Source organism: Physeter macrocephalus, chromosome 13, assembly GCF_002837175.3.
Source record: "Physeter macrocephalus isolate SW-GA chromosome 13, ASM283717v5, whole genome shotgun sequence".
Lineage (NCBI taxonomy): Eukaryota > Metazoa > Chordata > Mammalia > Artiodactyla > Physeteridae > Physeter > Physeter macrocephalus.
In genome coordinates this window covers 70,213,728-70,238,194 of record NC_041226.1, presented here as the reverse complement: position 1 = coordinate 70,238,194, position 24,467 = coordinate 70,213,728, and the positions used below count along the sequence as shown (strand labels likewise).

Below are 24,467 nucleotides of genomic sequence, written 5' to 3'. Positions count from 1 at the left end.
TGTGTAATGGTAGGAGGTCAGTAATATTAGTTGAATTAGTTACTATAAAGTGAAGATTCAATTGGCTCAAAGGTGTTTACTAATAGTGGGATTATTCAAATGCTAGCTACATTCATCTGGGGATTATATTTCAAATACTGAGCAATTCTATTCACTCTTCTGAAACTAGGAATTTTACTATTAAAAATTTGTTAAACTTCTGATTCCTTTAAAAAATTACATCAAGCACCTTACCACCACCACCTGTTAAGCATCTGTACGAGAAAAGACTGATCACAACACACATACTTTAGATTTTAAAAAGACTAGAAAGAGATGAAAAATGCAACCTCCAATTCTAGAGCACTGAATGTCACAAAGTGAAACTTTCTGAGGTGACAGCAAGAACTTATTTTAAAACCAGGAATCTGAAAACAGAATAAAGAAAGAAAATGGGATGCCTTAAAACAAATGAGTCACATAATGAGTTATTAAAGAGGGGTTAAGATAATGTGAGCAAATCAATTAACAGTAAACTAACACAATGAAATGTAACACAATAAGGTACTTTTCAAAATTTTTGAATGCTTTAGGAAAATATCCAAAAAAGGGCTCAAGATTATCACTGCTAAGAGAAACAGAATGTTATCATGAACAAAAGAGTGAATTCTCATGCTGCTTTCATTATGAAAGCAATGAACTAGCTATTGTCTGCAGGCTGGTTAAGTACCTGCCAATCAAGCTGGCAGTTCAAGTGGGGATGAGATTAGACTGGGCAGAGCCTGGCCACTGTGCCCCACAGGATTAGTATGACCCCAGGCTGTCCTTTAAATCACTACAAGTCTTAAGGATACCAGGTGGCTCAGATGGCTTGAAGACCCCACAATGGAGTTCAGCTCTGCGGACCTGAAGCAAATCTGGGCATCTGAGAAAAATGTTTAGGGAGGGGGAAACAAAGTGACCTCAATCCCCAGAATTCTGGCTAGACGTTGTGAGGAGTGAAGGATTAAGTTGTATATGAAAAGAATAAACATAGAAAAGGAATAAAACAAAGAGCATAAAGGAAGGAAAGAAGTGAGCAGGCTTAAAGTAATGACCCAGTGTCTCAAAATACCATTCACCCAGGAAACAAGAATAAGTAGTGATAACTTACTTAAAATGTCTGCAGTGGAATGCAGTTATTGCCAAATCCTTTCCCTTTGATGTTATACATGTTACTATAAATCCAGTCTGTAATTTTCTTAGTCTTTTCCAAGAAAGAAATTGAAAACTATATTTCACATGTACTAGTTATAAACTTATTTTTAGATAAATTTGGGAGTTCAAATTTAAGCCATGGATGAAAAATAAAGCTCAATTTTATGCTTTAGATTCATTTTCAATACCTCACAGAGTTTATTAAAATAAACTTATATACTTATTAAAATAAAATAAAATAAAATAAAATACAGCAGGGTGGGGATGGGGGAGATGAAGGCGGTCTGGCACACAGAGGAGACGCCGCCCTCTTCCTTCTCTGGCCACACACCCTGATGAATCTTCCATCAGTTCCAATCCACCTGACTTTCCATTTAACCTTATTTTTCCCCTTGCATGACCATGTCTCTTTCCAAAACAAGCAGAATATCTCTCACTAATTTTGGTAAATCCAACTTCTTCATTTTCTTTTTCTGCCATTTTGTCCTACTATGAGTTCAACTACTAAGTAATTTAAAAATAACACTGACAAACTCAGCTAAAACTTTCATTAAAATTACCTTGAAAACTGAGACAAACTGGCTTCTTTCATCTCAATTATCCATGCAACTGGCTTTTTTATCACTAAGGAAGTAGCTTTGAGATGTAATCTGACACCTGAAGACAACTAAATATGACCCATAATCTAAATATGACATTTTTCCTAAAGTTTGTTCAGAAAAGAGGGGGAATTGGGGGAGGGGGGAATCACACTTACAAGTCCACTTATGGCTACAATCCAGATGTAGGAACCAGAGGTGAAAAGCTATAAAAGAAAAAAAAAGGCAACTAAAAATGAAATTCAACTGCCAGTCACAGCATATTTATTTTTACATAACTACAGCCATTACCATTTAAGTTAAGTCTTAATTATACATATCTTAATATAAACAAACAGAAAATTAATAAATATCAATTCTGTTATATAAAAGAAAACAACATACTAATTTTTCTTTTCTTTTCTTTCTTTTTTTTAATACCAAGACCTAACTCAGCTTTTCAATAGCCTAAAACAGATAGGTTGAACCCAGCCCACTCCCGTGCAAAGAAAAATAAGTGAAATTCAAGCATATTCTTAATTACAAATGGACATTAATTGGCTTAAACAAAGTAAAATACTATATAGAAAGAAATTATTAGCATTAACAACATACAAAATATGTAGTCACTATCCAATGCTTGGTGTTAAGTAATGACATGTAATATTAGTTTATATAATTCTCTCATTTCAATTTCTTGTTATTGCTACTCTAGTTTTAGATGGAAGACATCTACCAGCATACAGGTCCATGTCCAATGCTGCTCTGCTTAACTGATGATACTCTCATTCCAGTTTACCCAAGAAAGAGCAAACTAAGTAATGGTATCAAAGTTCATTAATGGCAAAAGCAGTTAGAATTGGGTCTCATGAAACTCTCCCTTTGTTTTCCAAATCATTTACATCCAAGGGTGTGCTCAGGGTTTAAAAAAATAAAAAAGTCACAAGACATCTCAAAGTGTTCCTGCAAGAAAGAAAGGATTTGTAGCCTAATAACAGGATATTATTGGGACGATTGGTGAAATTTGAATAAGATAAAAATTTGAATAAGATTGTATCAATGTTAATTTCCCAATTTTGTTAACTGAACAATGGTTATGTAAGAGAATGCCCTTGTTTATGGGAAATATATACTGAAATATTTAGGGAATAAAATAAAGTCACATATATAGATTAAAAAAAAAGACTTGTAGCTTAGCGTTTGTTCACATTTAGATCTTTAGATGGGGAGTTTAAGCACCTCCGCTTGTAGAGAAAGAAGCGGGTTCATTGCTGACACAATGAAAACCTCAAAGTGGTGCCCATTTATCAAGGATACATAGAAAAAAAGATACACGGAAAGAAGACAAAGGTAAGAGATGACAAAGCACAGGTAAGAAAAGCATCTGACAAGCTGTGCTCTTGTGTTAGCTAATGTGGAAATGAGCACTGGCTACAACTTCAAATTTAATCCCTTGATCTAAAATTTAATCCTTTGATTTAGCACAGATGCTTGTCCAGTGTGAATGACTGATAATAACAAGGATGAGAATTATGTAGAAAAATATTTTTCTGTAGTCTTCTTCTAAAAGTATAGAGAACAATAAAACAGCTAATACTTTCACAGCACTTACTGTATGCTTTCTCTCACAGCTGGGCTCCTTGAGGGCAGGTGCCACATCTCATGCTTCATTTTATCCTCCACAGCCCCCAGCACCGGGCATTACATGACTGGCTCTTGGGCCACGTGTACTTAAACAACCCTTCACAAATATTTTTGCTCTACTGATAACGATTAAAGTCATTCATTCACGCATCCATTCATCTGTCAAACGTCCCTGGTTTTAAGAAGTTGTTGAGTAAGAGACAGAGGCACAGAAACATGTGTGAAGGTCCAGAGGGGAGGGATGGAAGGAGAGAACAGAAGTTTCGGGAACAAAAGGTTCATGCTCATGTCAAGGTGGGGAGGGGTGGGGACTGACATGGGACAGACAAGAAGAAACCCTGGATGCCATTCATGCTAAGGACTTCAGATTTTATCAAGAAGCCAGGGGCGTCTCCACCTCTACTTTCTGACACCAACTTCTACCTCACCAACAAAACAAAACAAAACAAAAAAAACAACCCACTCACAATCTCAGAAAAACCAAAGGTGGCAGCCATAGAGACATAAATGATTAATTAATAATAGGAACCAATTGACTTAGTTCTTATTATCTGTTCAGATTACCCTAAAAACTCAATGCTATAATCTCTAATCCTCCAAATGACCCTGTAAGATAGATATCGTTGTCCCCACTTTACAGATGGGCTCAGAAAAAGTGACAGAGAAAGAAAATAAGTACCAGAGCAACTAATTAAACCAAAGTCTACGTGGCTCCAAAGACTTTCCACAATGCTCCACTGAATTCCTACTCCATAACTAATAAAACAATGTTTTTCACCCTAAAAGACGCTCTATAACTAGAGTCAACAATGAGGCTTAGAGGCTTCCTTCCATAACTTGACCCAAGTCTCAAGGTAGTGTGTGCGCCACGTCAGAAACGGAACTTGGGTCTCCTGCCCCCCATCTAGGGGGCTCTTCTACCGTTGCATTCTGCCTTCTGTTGTAACATCTTAAAAAAAAAATTAAACATGCCACAGCAAATCCTAGTAATAAGAGTAAAATGTGGAAATGGGCTGTTAGGTTATATGAGTATTAGGGAGGATAAGGGAGACTGTAACGTTATATAGGTTGAGAGATGAAGAATAAACACATTTCATGAGAAACGGCTGTAAAATGGTTAGGAAACACCCACCCCAGATGAGTCACTGCTAACACAGGACAGCAGACTAGAGAAGTTAGAGGAAATGCTGAAGGTTAAAAGGGGAGGGAGAAGGGCATTCTACAGTGACACTGGTATCCGGTTCCACGTGTGTGGGGTAAGGAATGTTATGAGCATATGGTGGATCAAAAGGCCGAGCTACACATGGTACCACAGGAAACAGCTGAATAAAAGTTTACATCAAAAAGTGTGAGAGTGAAAGAAAAGTGACAGGTACTACAGGTTGAAAACTGAAAATCACATGTATCTTCTATTACTGCGCCTGGAACCCAGCAGAGAGCAATCAATATTCATTGAATATTGGTGAAGATAATCTTTTTCAATTTAAGTCAAACAGTCAGTCCTCTAACGGCCTTCGTGTCAAACCATCTAGTGGATGGTGACAGTGCAGTCAAGCCCGTGCAGCGCAGGAGTTATGAAGCTGGCAAAGCATATCTGGTTCCTGCTTCAGAGCTTTATTTGTGACACTCTATTCAATAAATTAATTTTGACAGTGGTTCTCCACTTTCCACCTTTTGATTGTTCTCATTTGTTTCCACTTCATACTATGATTTTTAAAAGATACTTGAACGCAATTGTACAATGAAATTAAAATATTTTCCACCGATACAAATTACAGTGAAAGCTCTTATCAGATTTCTAAAGGCTATGAAAGTATTCTAGTATCTTATATACCTTGACGTTCTTGTTCTGTAACACTTCCTTTGAACGTTTGATATAGATCAAGAAGCCAAACTTATGGGAAAAAAAACACATTGTTCTCAAGGAGATCAAATGAGAAAAAGACCGGAAAAAAAAAAAAAAAAAGAGAGAGAGAGAGAGATCTGGTTAAAGAAACATGAACATAAAAATGCATACTGTACCTGTAGTCCCAATATATAAATCAGTGTCTTGTTTGTGATGGACAACGGGCCCAGAATATGTGCCACCTGGACTCTCGGGATGGAGCAGTAAAATGGTACAAACAGAGCAAACACAGGTGCCAGGCTATGCAAACAAACAAACAAACAAAAATCACTATGGTGTAACACTCAATTTAAAATACCAATGGTAAATGTATATTTGAAGTAACACTGCTTATCATTTTATTTCAGTCTGAAAGCATGGTCTTAGATACACAAGTTGGTTTCTATACATACATCACATCCCAAATAATTTGTACATATATATAACATTTTATGAGACCTCTAATTATCTAACCCTTGTCGACCCTCCCAAAACTATTGCAAAGAGGTGGTTCAGCATCTGCTAATGAACTGTCAGCACTGTGAGAAAATTTAAAGTTGATGCTATGTTTTCTTCTCACGAATGACTTGAAATCTGATGAAAGAGACTAGATGAACCAAAAGCAAGAAACATTACAATTCATCACAGTCGAATCCAAAATCTTCATCTCAGACTTTGTCCAGTTACATTTCACTCCAGCACTTGGCATGGCTCGCCGCTCCTGTCCTCCCTTCCTCAAATTCCTTCCTGCTTTTGTCTTAAACCCTGTTTCTTGCTGGTCTGCCCATGTGTCTCCCACCACTCTTCTCCTACCCTCTCCAGGGTTCCATTGGTCTTGTCTTCCTGCTCCAGTCTCTCCTGGTATAATCCTAAGCCCTTCTATGGCTTCAACTAAAAAAATGGAGTGAGTCCCCAGACTGTCCGGCTGTCCCCTCCCCTTGGCTATGAAACTCGATTTGATACCTTCGACTTGACATATTCAAAAGTCACAAACGTCTTTCTACTTAAAGTCTTGTTTCTCTCTAATCCATCTGCTAACACCGCCAACAGTACTGTCTTCCCCGAACACAACTCTGACCATGTCACACCCTTGTTTAAAACCCTTCCTTCCGCAGGATGCCAGCATCCAAAGAGGAAATTCAAACATCAGCACAAAAGAGCAAAGTCCTGCGATTCTTTCTTACCAGTGTGGTTCCTTGCAACCGTCCTCCTCTCCCTTCCCCTGATCTGGCCCAACCCCTCTCACCCCCTCGCCGCCCAGATGCTCCCTGGGCACCTTAGGCTCCGATGAATATTCACTGACACAGGTTACTGTTTCAACACAAGAGTGTCCATTGCACTTTTCTGCTTAGGAAACTTACACTTACGGTCTATGACAGAGCTCAACTCCTCTTCCCAGAGATTCCTCCACCCTCCTGCCGGTTAGCTGCTCTCTATCACCCTCACAGCTACCCCAGTTTCACTGTTTGAGTGAATCTGTGTGAGAGGCAGTGGGCCAGCCACAGCAGCTCCGTCCACATCTCTAAGTAAGAAGCAGCCCCGAACCTCAAGGAACGAGAGCTCCAGGACGGCGTACTCACATTCCTATGAGGGCGAGGTGGGAGACGTGAATGAGGCATGTGGTCTGGACACACACTTACACCCATTCTTCATTAAACTCACAGCTTAATTTAATTAGTCTTTTATTTTCTCATGTTTTAGATAAGTGGCATCGTACAAAGAATGACTGCCTTTACCATAAGAAAAACGCAAGAAATATTTTTCACTTCCACAAAGAAATGTTCTCACTATCATTTCTGTGGAAACAACAGGTCCCTCTCGTGCATTTTCCCATCTTCGATAGAGAAAGTATTATTAAAAAAATCATTCACTGTCCTCTCGATTCTATTAAAAACCAAACCAAACCAAACACATGTTGAAGATGTGATAAATGGCAGCATCATCTACAGGCAGCTATAAGAATGTAGGAAATGCTAGAAGAGGGAAAACCCCAACCAGTGAACAGCTGAGCACCAGGCCCTGGTCAGGACTGGAGACCCGAAGATGGGTAAGATGCAGCCTCCCGCGGTCTCGGTCTCGTAAGGAGACGGCAGGGACAGGGCAGCAGAGGTCTGCAGACAGCTTGGCAGACGGGTCTGGAATGCTTCACTCCTCTGGCCCTCCTCCTGGGCTGAATACATCCCAAGGCAGGGAAGGAGATACACCCTCGTGGTTATCCCAGCACTGGACCCAGTGCTTGGCACAGGAGAAAAGCTCATTAAATGTGGGGCAATGAAACAATTCTTATTCTTGAACAGCTGTACGATCTACATCTTAACTAACTACATAGGGTTTTTAAAAAAATCTCCCATTAGATTATTCATTTTATGAGGAAGCACCACGTTCTATTTAGCGTTGCATCCCCCTAGTGCCTAATGCGGACACTTACCCGTAATCGACGGGCAACATTTGTTAGATTAAAAGAACAAAAATTAACGAAAGCAATTTTAACAGAGGGTTATTTAAATTGTCATTCTAAATATCAGTACGACACACAAACACAGCTGATGAAGCAGCTGTGCATTCTTTTCATTAAAAAGAACAAGCTAATCGCTCCTGGGCTTAAAATCCTGCAATGACCCACCGCCAGCTAAGAGTAAAAGCCAAAGTCGTGACAAACACACACAAGACTCTGCGTCCCCCACCCAGACCTGCCTTCTACTCCGTAGTCTCCCCTACTCGCTCTCAATGCTCCCTGGACACAGGACCGGGCACACTGCACCCCAGGGCGCGTGCCGCTGCTTCCCCCTCTCCTGGCCATCTTCCCACAGACAAGTGCATCACTCACTCCCTTACACCCTTCAGGTCTTCACTCAAATGGCACCTTCTCCAAGAAGCCCTCCATGACTGTAGCCTGCGCCCACCTCACAGCCCCGCCCCTACTCTGCCTTCTCTCTTTCCTCTCCCCACAGCACCGATAACCTCCTAATTTACTACCCGGCTTCTTTATCATCTGTCTCCACGACTAGGATGGAAGCTCCACAAAGGCAGGGATCTCTTGTCAGTCTGTTTGCTGCTTTACCTCCACTCTCTAGAACCACGCCTGGCACAGGGTAGTTGCTCAGTGAGTACTTGCTGAATCAATGAATTTCTCTTAAAAATGGTAAAACCACAGAGCAGAATTTGTCTTTTGTTTTAAAGAGCTCCTTTTCTTGTTTTGTTGGTTTTAATGGGATTAAAACATACAGTTTCATAGATATACTCAAAATATGGCCTGTTGGTCTCTTGGTAATAATAAGAAAACTCTATTTTGGTTGCACTTGAGTTTCTCACTACAGAACATGTCTTTAGGTACTTAACTTACAGAAGGTCTTCTGTTCACATTTAGCAATAAAGTGTAAAGAGTAAAGCTATAATAAAAAATCTGAAGCAGAGTTCTTGCCTGAGTTACATTCCAATGTAAACTAAGAAATATTGATAGGAATTTTAATGACCCCAGCTCATATCCTATATATCAGTAGAAGAAGTTTCAAAATTCCTTAGAAGTTATTCATCACTGTGTAGTTTTAAATGACGACTAAATACTAAACCACATCTACCCATAACACAAAAGCATATATTTCAGACCATGGTTATACACGTTGTTTTGTAGAAAATTTCCATTGCTATTTCTATACACACTGAGTGTTTTTAGTCACTGACCAGTTTTTCTCTTTTCCTTATTTTATGACAACATTTGTTCCTTATACTGGCAACAATAACTCAGTTTGACCTTTTCGTATTGTGAACAGCTAACTTCTGGAAGTCCTATCTGGCTTAAGCATATAGGGCTGAAGTTCAGAAAAGAGGAACACGGGTTATAAAGAAATCATTCACTAACATCACTAATATTTATTGAGTATCTACTCTATACTCACAACTGTGCTTGACAGAACAAATAAAATAGTAGAAACTCTCAGTTCAGGTCACAAACGTCCATCTTACCTCTTCTACAGAAAAGGACATGGACTGCACTTTTACAGTACAACTAAAGAAATCCTGGTAACTTTCAACAATAAAAATAAGGTTTGTGAGCTCATGAAATTATCTCACACTAAACCTCAACGGCATCTCAGAGGACAATTACCCTATCACCTCTTCTTTACACACTTGACTACTCTAATACCAAAAAAAAAGGGGAGATCCAGATTGCTAGACCATTTACTTTACCTAGATTTCATGATATAACAACGTTTTACTTAATAAAAACTATTTCAAAAACTAAAAACCAAAACCCCACCAGGATGGCTTTTCAACAAATTGAAAAACTTCTTCTCATCAGTGTCTTCTTCAAGGATTCTTCAATCCAAGTTTTAAAGGAACTAGTTCTAGAAGATTTTATCATATTGATCCACCAAATCATAAAATCTCTGTATTTCCCCCTCACAGAATTATTGGACTAGGAATTATCTTGGTGATCATTTAGTTCAATACTTTTATTTTATATAATGGGGTGGAGACCCAAAGAATTTAGGTGAGTTGTAGCTCTTCTGTTTGACAAGGTTTCTCCACAGATCTTCAGCACTTTAGAGCTTCTAAGACCCTAACAAGCCTCTCAATGGAATAACACCACTGAGAGGCTAAAGGTCCTCAGCCACTTTGACAGAATCCTGGAGTGGAAGGGCCTCTGAGGTCACAGGGTTACAAATTCCTACCAAATGATTCAATTCTCTTTACAACATCCCTCAAAATAGTCATCCGGTTTATGCAAGCACCTGAATAAGAGACAACATGCCATTTTTTTATGATCTCAACTTTTTTTTTTTTTTTTTTGGCCGTACGCGGGCCTCTCACTGTCGTGGCCTCTCCTGTTGCGGAGCACAGGCTCCGGACACGCAGGCTCAGCGGCCGTGGCTCACGGGCCCAGCCGCTCCGCGGCACGTGGGATCTTCCCGGACCGGGGCACGAACCCGTGTCCCCTGCATCGGCAGGCGGACTCTCAGCCACCCCGCCACCAGGTAAGCCCTGATCTCAACTTTTGAGATCTACTTTCACATTTTGATTTGAAAGCTGTCTGGTAACCACCTCTTACAGGCTTTCCTTCTACTCTCTGGAGTTAGAAGACTGACACGTACAATCTAAACCCTTTACCATGAGAGCTTCCTAACACGTGAGGATAATGATCACGACCCTGCCAAGCCCAGACATGCTCAGTTTATTCCATCATTTCTCCTAAGACCTGGTATCCAGACCCCTCGCCACCCATGCTCTAAGGTCATCCATGCCCTGGTAAAACGCAGCCTCCTGAGCTCACTGGGAACGGCCAGATCATCTCTCTTGTTCTGAGCGCTCTATTTCCATTATTTTAGCCTGCAAATCAATTTGCATTTTGATAGCCATGTGACACTGTTGGTTTAAACTGAGTCTGTTAAGACTTGAAGGTGAACAGCACAGGTCTCCTTCATCCTGTGCACGAGAGGCAATTCTAGCTGTAGGATGCCCCCTTCAACTCTTCCCTTGTCACGTATGTGTCCACGCAAATCAGCGATCCAGTCAGTTGGTCTCCTGCCTGAAAATACTGACTAATCACTGTACACATGCAAAAGAGCATTTTTCTCCACTCACCACAGAAATTTCTTTTTCTTTCTCATTAAGCTGTTGATAAGATACAGAATGAGTGAACTACTCCCTGCACCAAGTTTCCAGGCAGACAGAATTGTCAAAATTGACATTTTTTTCCCTTAAACTCACACTTTACACATAATATGGATACAAAATCATCAATAACTATGATTTTTTTTTTCCTGGTTAAGGTTTATTGTTTCAGTCTCTTCCAAAGGATTTTTTTAAACTTAAATCTTTATAGAAAAATTTATAAAGTTCCATAGATATCAAAATTTCATAAATTCCAAGGGGTTTTTGGATAACTCTTTTTAAAAAAATCACTAACAGAAAAATTTCACTTCCTATTTAAAAAAAAAGTGCACGCGCACACATGAGGCTAACTGATCGTCACTATGCTCAGTCACAGGGCGACAGAAAGAAGCCACCACCATAAAAGGATGTCTGCACAATCTCCCTTAAAACACCGTGCCAAGGTTAACCTATTTCAGTTTGGGTGAATACTGACTGCTACCACACAGAGGTCCCAACAAGGCACTAAGAGGTAAGTACCAGATATTCTGCTTTTTCAACAAAGTCTTGTGAGTTAAGAAAAACTCTGAAACCCTAATTAAGGTTTAAGGTAAAGGTAAAGAATCTATTCAACAAAAAGCTATAAACATTTCTAACAAAGATTTTATCATTAATATAGTTGAGACTCTCTTGTTGACCGGCAGTTCTAATAAGCTGATACTAAGCTGGGTGAAAGCAATGGATAATGCCAGAAATATCTTTGCCAAAAGACAGGGCTTACTTTGTACTTCTGTGTGAACTCACAATTACAAAAAACAGTATCAAATATTAATCATCAAATACTGCCAGTATTTCAGGATGCTTTATGAAGGAAAGGAACAAAGTTATTTTAAAATGGAGTTATTCCTACACTTAAAGGTACTGTACTTATAACAAGTTATATAGCACAATTTAAAATAAAAGAGTTAGTACATGTTACTATTTGACCACATATGTAAGTACATAAAAGTCTTTCCTATACTTCTATTATTTCTCTACTTTTATACTTTCTATTATTTCTCAGGATAGAATCCCAGTAGTAGAATTCCTGGGGCAAAGGATACACATTTAAAAAAAAACAACAACTTCAGATATAAATTGATATTTTTCAGTTTACAAAAACATTTTACCAATTTACTCTCCCACCAGTGACGGTCTGGGCCTCACTGCTTCTCAGCCAACATGAGTATTTTAATTCTAAATATAAACTATTAATCTAATAAGTGAAAAAAGAATATCTCTTGTTTGCTTTATATTTATTTGATGATCAGAAAGACTAAACACATCTCCGTATTTTTTTCTAGAACTTCTGTGTGCCTAGAAAATATCACAAAACAATGAATTATATGCAGTGAATTGCCAGTATTTACGTCCAGGTTGGGAATGGAGGTAACAGAAACTTGGTAAAATATAAGCTGTGCAGAGACTTCCTCTAAAGGAGGGTGTGTTTTTTTTTTATTTTGGCGGGGGAGGTGGTCTCACTTTAAGTACAATATAGTGTAGTGGTTAAGAGCATGGGCTCTGGACTCAGCCTTGAACTGGGGCTCCATTATTTACCAGCTGCGTGACTCTGGACAAGTTACTTGTCAGGCTTCAACCGCTTCAAGTGTAAAATGGGGAGTAATCATACTGCCCAGGTCTTACAGCACTGGCTCTCACAGTAAGTGCTGGAAGACTGCCTGCTACCATTCTCTTTTCCCTCTGCCTATCAAACCACGGAAGGATGAATCCAATACGCAAAGTTTCCTTGCCCTATCATTTCTATGGGAATTATTTTTCTTGAACTTATTTCTAGATCTTTAGAAAATATTTTACATAAAGACTGAGTCTATGGATGATTATATATCTAACTGTGTTTTCTGTCTGGACTTTGCATTTGCTAGTATTTCAGTGCATGTCTTCTCTTGGAGGTTAATCATAGTTTTTGGACATAATACTGCAAAGAGCACACCGCTCCGGAAAGCATTCTCACTCACAAGGTTCACCTATGATGTGGTGGTGGGAATTCCTCTTACAAATAACTTTCAACTAGCTTCTGAGAGCTTTTCAGTAACATGACCAGTCATTTAATGGAATAAATATCAACTCAGGTCACTATATATGACTTTCATTCATTTATGCTTTCCATAGGCATTTACTAGATATCTGTTGCTGGCCAGTTCTGAAACACTCTGTGGGATAAAATGAGATAAAGCCATCATCCTTGAGAAGTTTACATCTAAAAAAAGAGCTCACCACCCAGTAAAGGAGTTTACTAGTGACAGTTTTCTCTCTGCTATGGTTAAGGGCCTCCTGGAGTTGTTAAAATGCCCTGGTTGTGTATGTGCTGAGGCTGTGCAGTATCCTCCGGTCTGTATCCTTCCCAGCTTCCCGGGAAGTTTGTAAAATAGTGGGCTTCAATGTAAGATGAAATAACACACGTTAAAATCCTCTGAAAACGACAGAGGTAACAAAGATCCCTGCGGTATCTGGAAAGCCCAAAGAGAAGAATAAAAATATTTTGTTAAATATCTGCAAATATTTAAATAGCCGTATAAAAATAAATTAACAGCATAAGAGCTATCCTAGGTATTCACCGTCTTCTCTCAGTAAAAATTTTAGTCCAAACTGTTTTATAGAAATCCTGTTGAAAATAGTAAAAATCTAAATTTATTTATAAAACTTTTACTTACTTTGAAATATGCTACAAATAAATTAATGAATTCCTTATTTATATCAACATATTTCCCTCCTTCCCTCCCTCTTCGCATCTCCCTAGCCCTTAAGCTCTGCTCTCTGGTTGAGACAGGTGTATGAGTTGGTATGTGTTAAAGTTTTGAGATGTCTTCCTATTTTACTTGTTTCCTACCAATAACATCAGATCATGCTGGAAGTAGGAGCTAGGGCTAAAACATACTACACTGAACGTGATTTCTGGAGCCAAACTGCCTGGATTAAATCCTGACACTTAACAGCTGTGTCTTTAGGCAAGACTCATAAGTGCTCTGTGCCTCAGTTTCACCAGTGGCAACGGATTTGGGAAAGTTTTGTGAGATTCAGTGAGTGAATATACATAAGGTGCCCAGGGCAGTGCCTGGGACACAGTCTATGCTGAATACTACTGGTTACTATTATCAGTCAAAGGTATCCTGCAGTCTGATAAGCAACTTTGAGGATCAAGAAAGCTGGGATTCTGCTACTCCTTAATGGATATTTATTGAGCATCCATCATGGGCCAGCTGGAGATGCACAAAATTAACAACACAGCCGCCACTCTCAGGACTTCACAGGCCGGTAGGAAACAGAAACCAAACAAACAGTACAGAGGCCAGTACAGAGGGCAGTGCCCTGGTGAGGACACCCCACGCTGCCTTCCTGCGGGGCGGGGGGAGGTGCTGTCGGGGGAGCAGGAGAGGATAAAACCGGGGAAGCTTCCAGGAGCAGCTGATTCTGAGCGAAGCCCTGAAGGAAAGCAGGAGCTGAGGATGGAAGACCGGGGAGAGGAGGCTCCAGAGAGAAGGAAGAGGGTCAGAAAGGAACAGAGCTGTGAGAGAACACAGGACATCAAAAGACAGCAAGCAATCTAGTAGGGCCGGAGCCAGGGGTTCACAGGATGGAAGACGGCTGGAGATCCAGCTGAAGAGGGAAGCAGACCCCGAGCACGAAGGAGACCGTGCGGTGTGACAGACGGCTTTGTTTGCCTGGGCGCCACTGAACGGCACTGTGCGCGCTGCAACTGCAACTCCGCGGAGAAGCGAGGGCGGCCTGAGGCAGGCAGAGCAGTGGGAGCAGCACGCGCACAGGCAGACGGACAGACAGAAGGGGGCGCGCAGAGGAGAGGCCGGGCCGGCGGGCTGCAAGCCCAGGACCTGCCGCCTGACGGGAGGCAGCGGGGGACGAGGACACGGAAGCTTGCGCGCCTGCGCGGTCCCTGGCTTGGCAGCTGTCCTGAGGGCGGACCCCGAGCGAATGATCTAATCTCTCCCGAATCTTGCTTATCCATAAAATAAGGCTATTTAACGTTTCTGACTAATTTCTATGAGGTAACAGAGACTAAAATCAAATTTGAAACTCCCTTGAACTTTAAGGAGAAAGCGTACATATTGTTTCTAGAAATATTTTCGATTCAGAGGATGAAGATTATACTGACTCAGCCCTTCATTATAAGGAGTCTTTGTATATTATGCAGTTGGTTATCCTACATACAGGTCAAATCATGCCACAGGGAAACACAGTATTTGTCTTCCTTACACTGAAATGAGTATTACGGTGGGACTATTTTTTCTTCCAGTTCCGAAATATTATGCCATAGATTTCAAGTCCGTAGTGCTACCAGCTCCTCTGTCTTCATCTCTGAAGACTTTCATACCATCCTAGTCAGCCACACAAGGAATAAATAATCAGTGAAAGGTGAAAGAAAAATAGCCAGACTATGTAAAACCCCAAATGTGCAAGTGGGTGTTTAACCAGATAACACAAATGTCAGGCACCTTTCACTTTCCCATCAATTCCAACGTCCGTGTTTACAGAAGGTGAAGTGTCTTTAGCGGGTGCCCCCTGGGTTCGGGACACCGCCGAGGCACAAAGAGGAAAGTGCAGATGGGCCGATGCTGTTGTTTTTTTTTCTATTCTGACGAAGCTCCCCGTGCACTGTCCTGCACGTGACCCTGTGCAGACCTACTGAGAGGTGGGCAGGACCAGGTTGTGTCCTGGGGTCAGCCGCAGGGTCACCCTTCCACAAGCTGGAGGATGCAAGCAAGCGAGCTCCCTAGGAGACAGGGAAGAGAGGTGCCCTCAGACACACTGACCACAGACGACTCGACTCCTGACATAAACACTCTGGCACGTGGGAGGTTCCATCTGAGAAAGTGGGGGCACCTGTCAGTGGTCACCTTTCTGGACAATCTTCCCTATATAGCCTCCCCCAAAATCAATCTTGGACACAGCTATCAACTTAGGACTCAAAGCTAGTGAAAAAAAAAAAAAGAATCACCTGATAGTGTAGGAAGATCTCTTTGACTAGGTCATCGGGGTGTGTGCTGGCTGTCAGAGCGGTTGAGAGCAGGGTAGTAGTCTGGAACGGCCATCAGACTGCACCAGCGGAGGGACGCGAGGCTGGGCCCGTGCTGGTCACTGCCCGTCTGTGCCTCAGGGATGCCTGTTTCGCGCCTGCCCGTTTTGCAGGCCAGTGGGACACTCAACTGCTCAGGTGGTGGGTGTTGAGTCACCTTTAAGCAGGTGAGAAACATGACTGGTTGAGTGCTAGGCCCCGGTATGTGTGACACTGGACCAAACTCAGATGTCCCTGTTTGCTCAGCTTCAAGAACAAGGAGGCTTTTTCAAGCAACTGACAAATACGTATAAAACTAGGTAACAGGAGGAAGCAGCAATGATTTCTTTCTTCCACGGGGTATGTTTGTCCTCAAAGGCAGTAAACAGCCTCAGCCTGCTGTCCTGATCCATCTGTGCTCGTCTGCTTCCCAGGAGACCAAATCCTTGTTGCTCCTTTGAGCCTGGAGCCTTCCTCTGCCCCCTCCTTTCCCAGTGACTTTATTTTTCCACTCCAGAAATTTTCCCTCAATCTTACCCCTCTTCAACAAAATAACCAAAGGACAGTGTAGCAACAGAAATCAGACAAACAATGGGATCAAACAACAACACTCATCATTTAACAGCAGACAAGTATCATTTGTATCTGCACGTCCATTCTCCGGGTTGTTTTTGAGAGCATACTCCTGTAACTTCCTCTTTGGTGCAGGCCACTGCGGGCACTTTGAGTCACCTCATCTCAACGTGTAAACATGGTCCTGAGCAGACTTCACCTCACAGAGAAGTCACCTCTTATTAATGATCATGTCGGCATGATTTGACCCATTCGATTCATTGCTAAGGCCTGAATTTAAACAAAACTACTAGAAGTTTAATCTCTTCTCACTTTTAAGTGTTGATGATTATTAAGCGAATAAATATAAGGGGTAAAGGTGACATTTCAGGAATCTTAAAGCTAAACAATAAAAGCCGGTATTCTAGCATTTACTAAATCTTTGACTATAATGAAGATTTTCTTCTGTTTCTGCCACAAATAAAAGCTAAGAAAATCATTATCCAGGCAAGTAAATTGGGATTGCAGAAATACCCTGTGAAAAATCACAAATGCCTCCAAGTTGGTATCCAGGGTAAATAGTTCTAGAGTACAAATCACATTAGCTCTTAGTTTTCTTTCATATAATAAATGAGTTTTGAGGGGGCCTTTTATTTTCTCCTTTCTGTGGCTAGAAAGAACTTGACAGTTCATGTCAACATGTCTGGTTATGCAAAAATGACACGATAGTGTCTTAAGAAACACTAGCTACTCTGTTAGTGAGGAAATCAATTCTAGAGAAAAGCACACACAGGCCCACTTTCAAAAATGTAAGTGAAAATACTTCGGAGGATATTTTGCTGTGGAAAAACTTGCTGTTTTACACACGTCAGGATAATAGTAAAGTTAAAAGGATCAATATTGCATTACAGAGACAAACCTGAGATAGCCTCCTTTGCTTATTAACACAAATGTTAAGAGAACTGGCACAGATGGCCGCCCCGCAGTTCCTTGGGTGGAACCTGAATTAGGACCCACACTTCCCGCAGCCCAAGTACTATCTGTGCCCTCAGGGCAGAGCTTGCAACCCTCACTCTTGTCTCTCAGCTGTGAGGCACTGAGGACAACTCAGGGACACTGCACATCTTTTCATCAGAATGCATTAGGAGGAAATTATAATTATTACAGGTACAAGTATTCTAAGGAAAAAAAAATTTAGAGCAAACATTTCTTTATGCTTTTCTTAAGGCAATAAAATGATGAGCCATAGTATCAATACTTTAAAGTACAACTCAGTATATCTATCCTAAATACCATGTCAGACGCTGTTGTCTAATAATTATGACAAATATTTAAAATATAGTGAAAGAAAGAAAGACAGAAAGAAAGAAAAAGAAGGAAAGAAAGGATTTAGTTATGACTAAAAGACGAAGGACTAGAAACAGTAGTACAACTCAGTATATCTATCCTAAATACCATGTCAGACGCTGTTGTCTAATAATTATGACAAATATTTAAAATATAGTGAAAGAAAGAAAGACAGAAAGAAAGAAAGAAAGAAAGAAAAAGAAGGAAAGAAAGGATTTAGTTATGACTAAAAGACGAAGGACTAGAAACAGTTAAAAGGGGAATCTGCAATCGCAAGGTTGGTAAAGGAGCGCTGTAATGCAAAGAGCAAGCAGAACCCGGGTGTGTCTGTGAGAAGAAACAGCAAATACTGAGATAACACCGCATTCAGACGACAGCACATTCCCAACATCCATCCTTCAGTGTGAGGTCCTCAGACATTAAAAGGTATCATTTCTGAATTTCCAGGATCTAGCATATAGAGGAGGCACTAAAAACAATTTTTGCTGAATAAAAGAATGGAGTAAGTCAAGGTTCAGGAAAGTAATCCTGAATCCTAAAATGATTAAAGGAAGGGATAAAATAATATTTCCGAGGGAAGAAGATAATAAATCGGGATTGGTTGATATAAGAACGGGATAACAACAGTCAAGTATGTGAAAGTGGCTTCCTCTCAATTTGGAAAAGATAAAATGGACTAAAACTATAGCATTAATAACACAGGATAAGTAACAGCAAAGGTAATATACTAGAGCTGTTGCCGGATGGAATCAACCTTCCAGAGGTTACTAAATATCCCAAAGAACACATTTCAAAACAGCCCAGATTCCCCTTTACTTGAGATCCTCTGGGGTCAGCCCATTTACACATCCACGTCGTGCAAGTGCCTTTCTTGGACCGACTCGGGGCACGGGCGGGCAGCAAACAGCCCTTCCCCAGTCTCCCCCTCAGGGCTCTATGACGCAGCGTCCACCAGTCTGGCCTCCCACTTGGGAAGGCACCTCTCCTGGAGTGGGAGTCCCGTTGCCCTCTGGAAGAATCGTCTCCCTGCTCTGGAACGGCTAGGCCACATGTGCCCCGGCTGTTTGTGTACAGGTGAGCATGGCCCTGAAGCCTAGAGCCCTTTGAAACCACACACTCTCAGTTCCTGAAAGGCAGCGTGCGGCAGCTGCCCCTGCCGAGGACTGGACAGCGTAGGAGGCTTGAAGCCAGGCTGGCAGAGAGGAGGATCCAGCATGACCCTTACCTTCTCTGACAGCGGTTTCCTCGAGTGGAGAGTGGGTGCGTGACGGCAACACCTGGCCTGCGGGGCCGCTGGGACGGTTCTCCCAGACATGACTTACGGCAGGCACCTAGCGAAAACTAAGGCATAAATCTGAATAAAGAGCACTACCTTTGAAAAATATGTCAGAGGACAAGGCTTTTGCAAGAAGAGCTGAATTTCAAAAACGATTTCTTCAGATTAAAAAAAATTATTTACCTCTTTACTCATTTCATAGTCAATTCATGTTTGGTGTTAAAAATTTAGAATATATGATGAAACTCAAAAATTACTTGTACTTGTGAATTATGTTTTGGCCTATATATCCAGGGATGTGTGTGTGAATGCAGGGATGTGTGTGTGAGTAGCTGCTTTTCCTACCCGCAAAGTGGCCTGTTGTGGAATCTGCTTTCCTTACTTAACATCATTCTCTGTCAGGAAATAGGCATCTACATTGCCAATTTCAGTGGCTGCACCGTATTCTACTATATGGCCATAAAATACTTAACCAGTTCCCTAATGATGGACATTTGATTTGGTTGCAAATTTTCGCACTTAAAATTAACACCGTGTTAAACGTCTTTTCCTTAACTTAAAATGTTCTGAAAACACTGCCTTTTGTGACTCTACTGGATGCTTTATTTCATTCAGTGAAGCAGCTGGGCATGCATTTACAACTGGTAGGCAATGACACATTCTCTGATTCATACATTAGTGTAACTTTGCTAATCTCTACAATAATTAGTATCCAGATGGAGGATTAGCAGACTCCACAGTGTATTTTTTTCCCCACCATGTATTTTAAAGGCGGTTCCCAGGAACCTGCTTTGGAAGACTCCTTGAAATAAAATTGACATGTTGAGATTTTCAGAAAAAAATTTTTTTCACAAAAATTAGAAAAATAAAGGCAGCTCTTGATGCCTGTTCCTAAACTGCAACCCGTGCCTGGAATTTCCACCTCTCCCTCATGTCCAGTCTCGGCTCCTGAAAGCCACTTCTCACACGAGAGAAGCCTTTCCCTACTAACCGGACGAAGTTTTCCTACTTTTATTCCACAACTGCAATTTACACGATTTCCCTTTCAAGAATCACTCCATCCCTCCACCCCCGCACAAAATATAAAGTCCATATTTATTGGTTTTGTTTGTTTTGTTTTCTATTTCATTAGTATCTCCAATTAATTTTATTATTCTACTTTCTGGGGGCAAACTCAGTTCTTTTCTAGCTTCTTGAGCTGTATATTTAACTTCGCTATTTTCAATTTTTTAAGAAATAAATGCATTCAAGGCTTTGCATCAATCTCGGGTTAACTCTTTAGCTGCATTCCACAGTTTTGTAGTATTTTTGTCCTTTGGTTCTAAGCACTTCAAATTTTGCATTGTGATTTCTTAACCCATGAGTTCCTCATAAAGATATATTTTTAGATTCCAAGTGCATCCTTTATCTTTTTATTTTTGATTTCTAACTTAGTTGCACTGTACTACTCACAAGGAATGTGAGCTGCTAGCTAATGATTTTCTGAGAAATCTGAGACACCTCTCATGATCTAGCACATGGTTAAATTTACAAATAATTCTAATGTGCTTTCAGCACAAACTCTGTCAGCTTTTAAGTCATGTTGGGTCAATCTTTTTTTTTACCTGTCATATTCTAATAAAAATGTGTTAAAATCTCCCATTATGGCTGTGGATTTGACCATTTCTCCTTTAAGTTCTGTCAAATTTTGCTGTTACACGTACAATTCATGATTCTTTTTATGTCCTTGGTGACCTGTTCTTTTTAACTTGTGTAGCGACCTTCTTTACCCCTATTAATATTGATTGTGCCTTGAATTCTATTTTTTTCTGATGTTAATATTGCTACTCTGGCTTTCCACTGGTCGGGGTTTGCCTGATATGTGTTTTCCCGTGCCTCTGTTTTCAAACTTTCCAAATCGCTTTGAGTTCCCTCTCTTCTAAGCAGCATACAGCTGGATTTTTAAAAATCCAAACTGACAGTCTCTGTCTTCTAATCGGTGAGTTCAAGCCATTTAAACTTGTTGTGATGCACTTCCTACCCTCTTAAACTTGTTGTGATGCATTTCCTACCCTCTTATTTTGTGTTTTCTACCTATCATCCTCATCCTTTGCGTTTTCCCAGTCTCCTTTCTTGTATTCCCTTGATTAATATAGAGTTCTACTTCCTTTGTTGCTTCCTTTTGCTTTAGGTTGTATTCCCATATTTTCATGATTAACCTATCAACACTGTAGATAATGCACACCTATGACGTTAGTGCAATCCTCTCAGAACCCTCCTTGTCCGTCAGCATCACTGTTTTAAGACGGTTAGAACTAAGTTAGCAGAGCTCCAATTCATTTAATACAGCAGTCGGAGATGTAGATTTGTAATCACTGCTTTCATAAGGCTAGGGATAGAGTTCTTTCCTTTAACATATAGTACCATCATCACTAGATATATTGAACTTTTCCCTCAGCTTTGGTGACTTTCAGATTTGTGCATAGAGATAGACCTATCAGAAAATTATTTTTCTTCTAAAAATAACTTCACAGAATTTGTTGCTCTTCTCTTCCTTAGTTTTATCAAAGTTCAACCTCCTCATATATGGAGTTTTATTGTAGGAGTCTTCCACTTTTCAACTTAGGACTTGAAATTTCACCTTAGACATTATTTACAACAAGAAAAGAGTTGGAAATAGTCCAGATATTCATCAAGGGAGTAGGTAAGCAAATTATGCATTAACACACTGTAATACTGCAGAATATCTATCAAATGTCTATGTAAGATCTACATATATGACAAAAATATAGATTACACTGATCCGTGAGCATGGTAAATGAATGAAGCAGAACACGGAACACCACATGTGTAATGCTTCCTACAGCGTGTACATGTAGGAACACATACTGCGTGCATCAGCGGGGTATCTGCATTAATTTTAAAGTTTCCCCTTGAAGCTCTTACGTTTTTTCCCTTTTTGTTTCTTTCTCTTCTTTTTTGTGGGGGTTGTTGTGGTCATCGCCTTTTCTTTCTTTCTTTCTTTCTTTTTTTTTTTTTTTTAAAGAAAACCTAACAAAGGCCTTAGCTTGTTTCTCATAATTTTTGGGTTAACACAAATCAGATCACTGTGGTAAGTTCATATTTCACTACATAAATGTGTGACTGATTTCATTTCCTGGCAGTGATATGCATTTGGTGGAAAAAAAAAGTCCAACTGATATTCAATTTAAAAGCAAAGTTTTACGCTTCCTGAAATGTGGGGTGCTTTACATGATTTTACTCTTAACCAGACGATGATTCAGAAAAAGGAAGGGGAAATTTCTGCCTAAAAAGTTGGTGCATTCCCTCTTCTCACAAAAATACATTTGCCCTATTTAAATGGTTCTATTTCGTTTGCCAGAGCTTTGCCCAAACCACCAAATCGTGAGAGTAAAAACATAAATTTTATTCTCTGTTCTTTCTGTTACTATATAGTATGTAACCACATTACGTATCACAGGTTTTAAAAAATTATATCAATCTTGAAATTTTAAAAGTTAGATCTATAGGAGGCAGTTTATATCGCTTTTAGTTAAATATGCTTTCAATTAAATGTGCCCTTCCTGGTTCTTTTAGAGACCTGGAACACTGCTGATGGATATAAAAATGGACAACTTTACTACAGCCTCTGCAGCTCCGTCAAGCGACTGTGACCTCTACGCCCACCACCGCGCAGCCAGGGTCCTCATGCCTCTGCATTACAGCATTGTCTTCATAATGGGGCTCGTGGGAAACCTGTTGGCCTTGACTGTCATTATTCAAAACAGGAAAAAAATCAACTCTACCACTCTCTATTCAACCAATTTGGTGATTTCAGACATACTTTTTACCACTGCTCTGCCTACACGGATAGCCTACTATGCACTGGGCTTTGACTGGAGAATTGGCGAGGCCTTGTGTAGGATAACTGCTCTCGTGTTTTACATCAACACGTACGCAGGCGTGAACTTCATGACCTGCCTGAGCATTGACCGGTTCTTTGCTGTGGTGCACCCCCTGCGGTACAACAAGATGAAAAGAATTGAACATGCAAAATGCATTTGCATATTTGTCTGGATTCTCGTACTTGCTCAAACACTCCCACTGCTCATAAACCCTATGTCAAAGCAGGAGGCTGAAAGGACTACGTGCATGGAATATCCAAACTTTGAAGAAACCAAATCTCTTCCCTGGATTCTGCTTGGTGCATGTTTCATAGGATATGTACTTCCGCTCGTCATCATTCTTATCTGCTATTCTCAAATCTGTTGCAAGCTCTTTAAAACTGCCAAACAAAACCCATTAACTGAGAAATCTGGTGTAAACAAAAAGGCTCTCAACACAATTATTTTTATAATTGTTGTGTTTGTTGTCTGTTTCACACCTTATCATGTTGCAATTATTCAACACATGATTAAGAAGCTTCGTTTTCCTGATCTCCTGGAATGCAGCCAAAGATATTCATTCCAGATATCTCTGCACTTTACAGTGTGCCTGATGAACTTCAATTGCTGCATGGACCCTTTTATATATTTCTTTGCATGTAAAGGGTACAAGAGAAAGGTCATGAAGATGCTGAAACGTCAAGTCAGTGTATCAATTTCCAGTGCCGTGAAGTCAGCCCCTGAAGAAAACTCACGTGAAATAACAGAAACTCAAATGATGATACATTCCAAGTCTTTAAATGGAAAGTAAAAAGGAATTAAATCTTGGATTTATAGCAAAGTAAACTGTATGACAAACTTTGCAGGACTTTTCTTATAAATCAAAATGATTGTTTAACTTCTAATTAGGGTTCTTTAAAATTCCTTTCATTGGGCACTATTTCTCACCTCCGACTTGGAAGTAAATTGATATATATGCATTTTTTTACACTCGAGAACAACATTAAGCAAAGTTCTAATTTGTAAATGAAATACTACACCAAAAGGGAGCGTATTTTAATAACTCGCAGTGTGGAAAGAAAAGTTTTGTGTTAATGAAAAATTTAATCATTACTATTTTCTGCCAATAATTTGGCAAAAGAAAAAAAGACTGTTAAAATTGTATATTGCCAGTGTAGAAATGTTAATATTGTAACATATTTCTTTTCTTTTTTTTGATAACATATTTCTTCAGTTCATGTTTCTTTCAATCTTAGACTTTATGTCCTCGATGATAAGTTTTTTTGTTTTGTTTTGTTCTGTCATAAATTTTTGTTTCAAAAAACTCTTTTGGAATAAAGAGCTGGATGCTACAAAATTATGAGTATGTCCTTCAATGCTCACTGTTAACTCTCAGCAAAAGTTACAGGGAGGATAAAATTAGCAGTAGACAGGTTTTGGACAGCAACATTATAATGATGATGGTGACGAATGCAATGAAAGCTCT

General features: G+C 40.0%; 2 protein-coding genes across 2 annotated transcripts in view; one reads left to right on the top strand and one right to left on the bottom strand.

Annotated features, from left to right (window-relative positions):
- The window catches only part of UBAC2 (UBA domain containing 2), a 173,986-nt gene that overhangs the window by 61,311 nt on the left and 88,208 nt on the right, over nucleotides 1-24,467 (bottom strand). Inside the window, 2 exon segments of the mRNA XM_024123169.3 lie at nucleotides 1,934-1,981; nucleotides 5,421-5,544. Coding sequence (XP_023978937.1) covers nucleotides 1,934-1,981; nucleotides 5,421-5,544 — 172 coding nt within the window.
- On the top strand, nucleotides 10,186-24,166 carry LOC102982391 (G-protein coupled receptor 183). Its single transcript, XM_007103727.3, has 3 exons — nucleotides 10,186-10,259; nucleotides 11,267-11,407; nucleotides 22,695-24,166. The coding sequence occupies exon 3, from the start codon at nucleotides 22,713-22,715 to the stop codon at nucleotides 23,790-23,792; it is 1,080 nt and encodes a 359-aa protein (XP_007103789.1). The 5' UTR covers nucleotides 10,186-10,259; nucleotides 11,267-11,407; nucleotides 22,695-22,712; the 3' UTR covers nucleotides 23,793-24,166.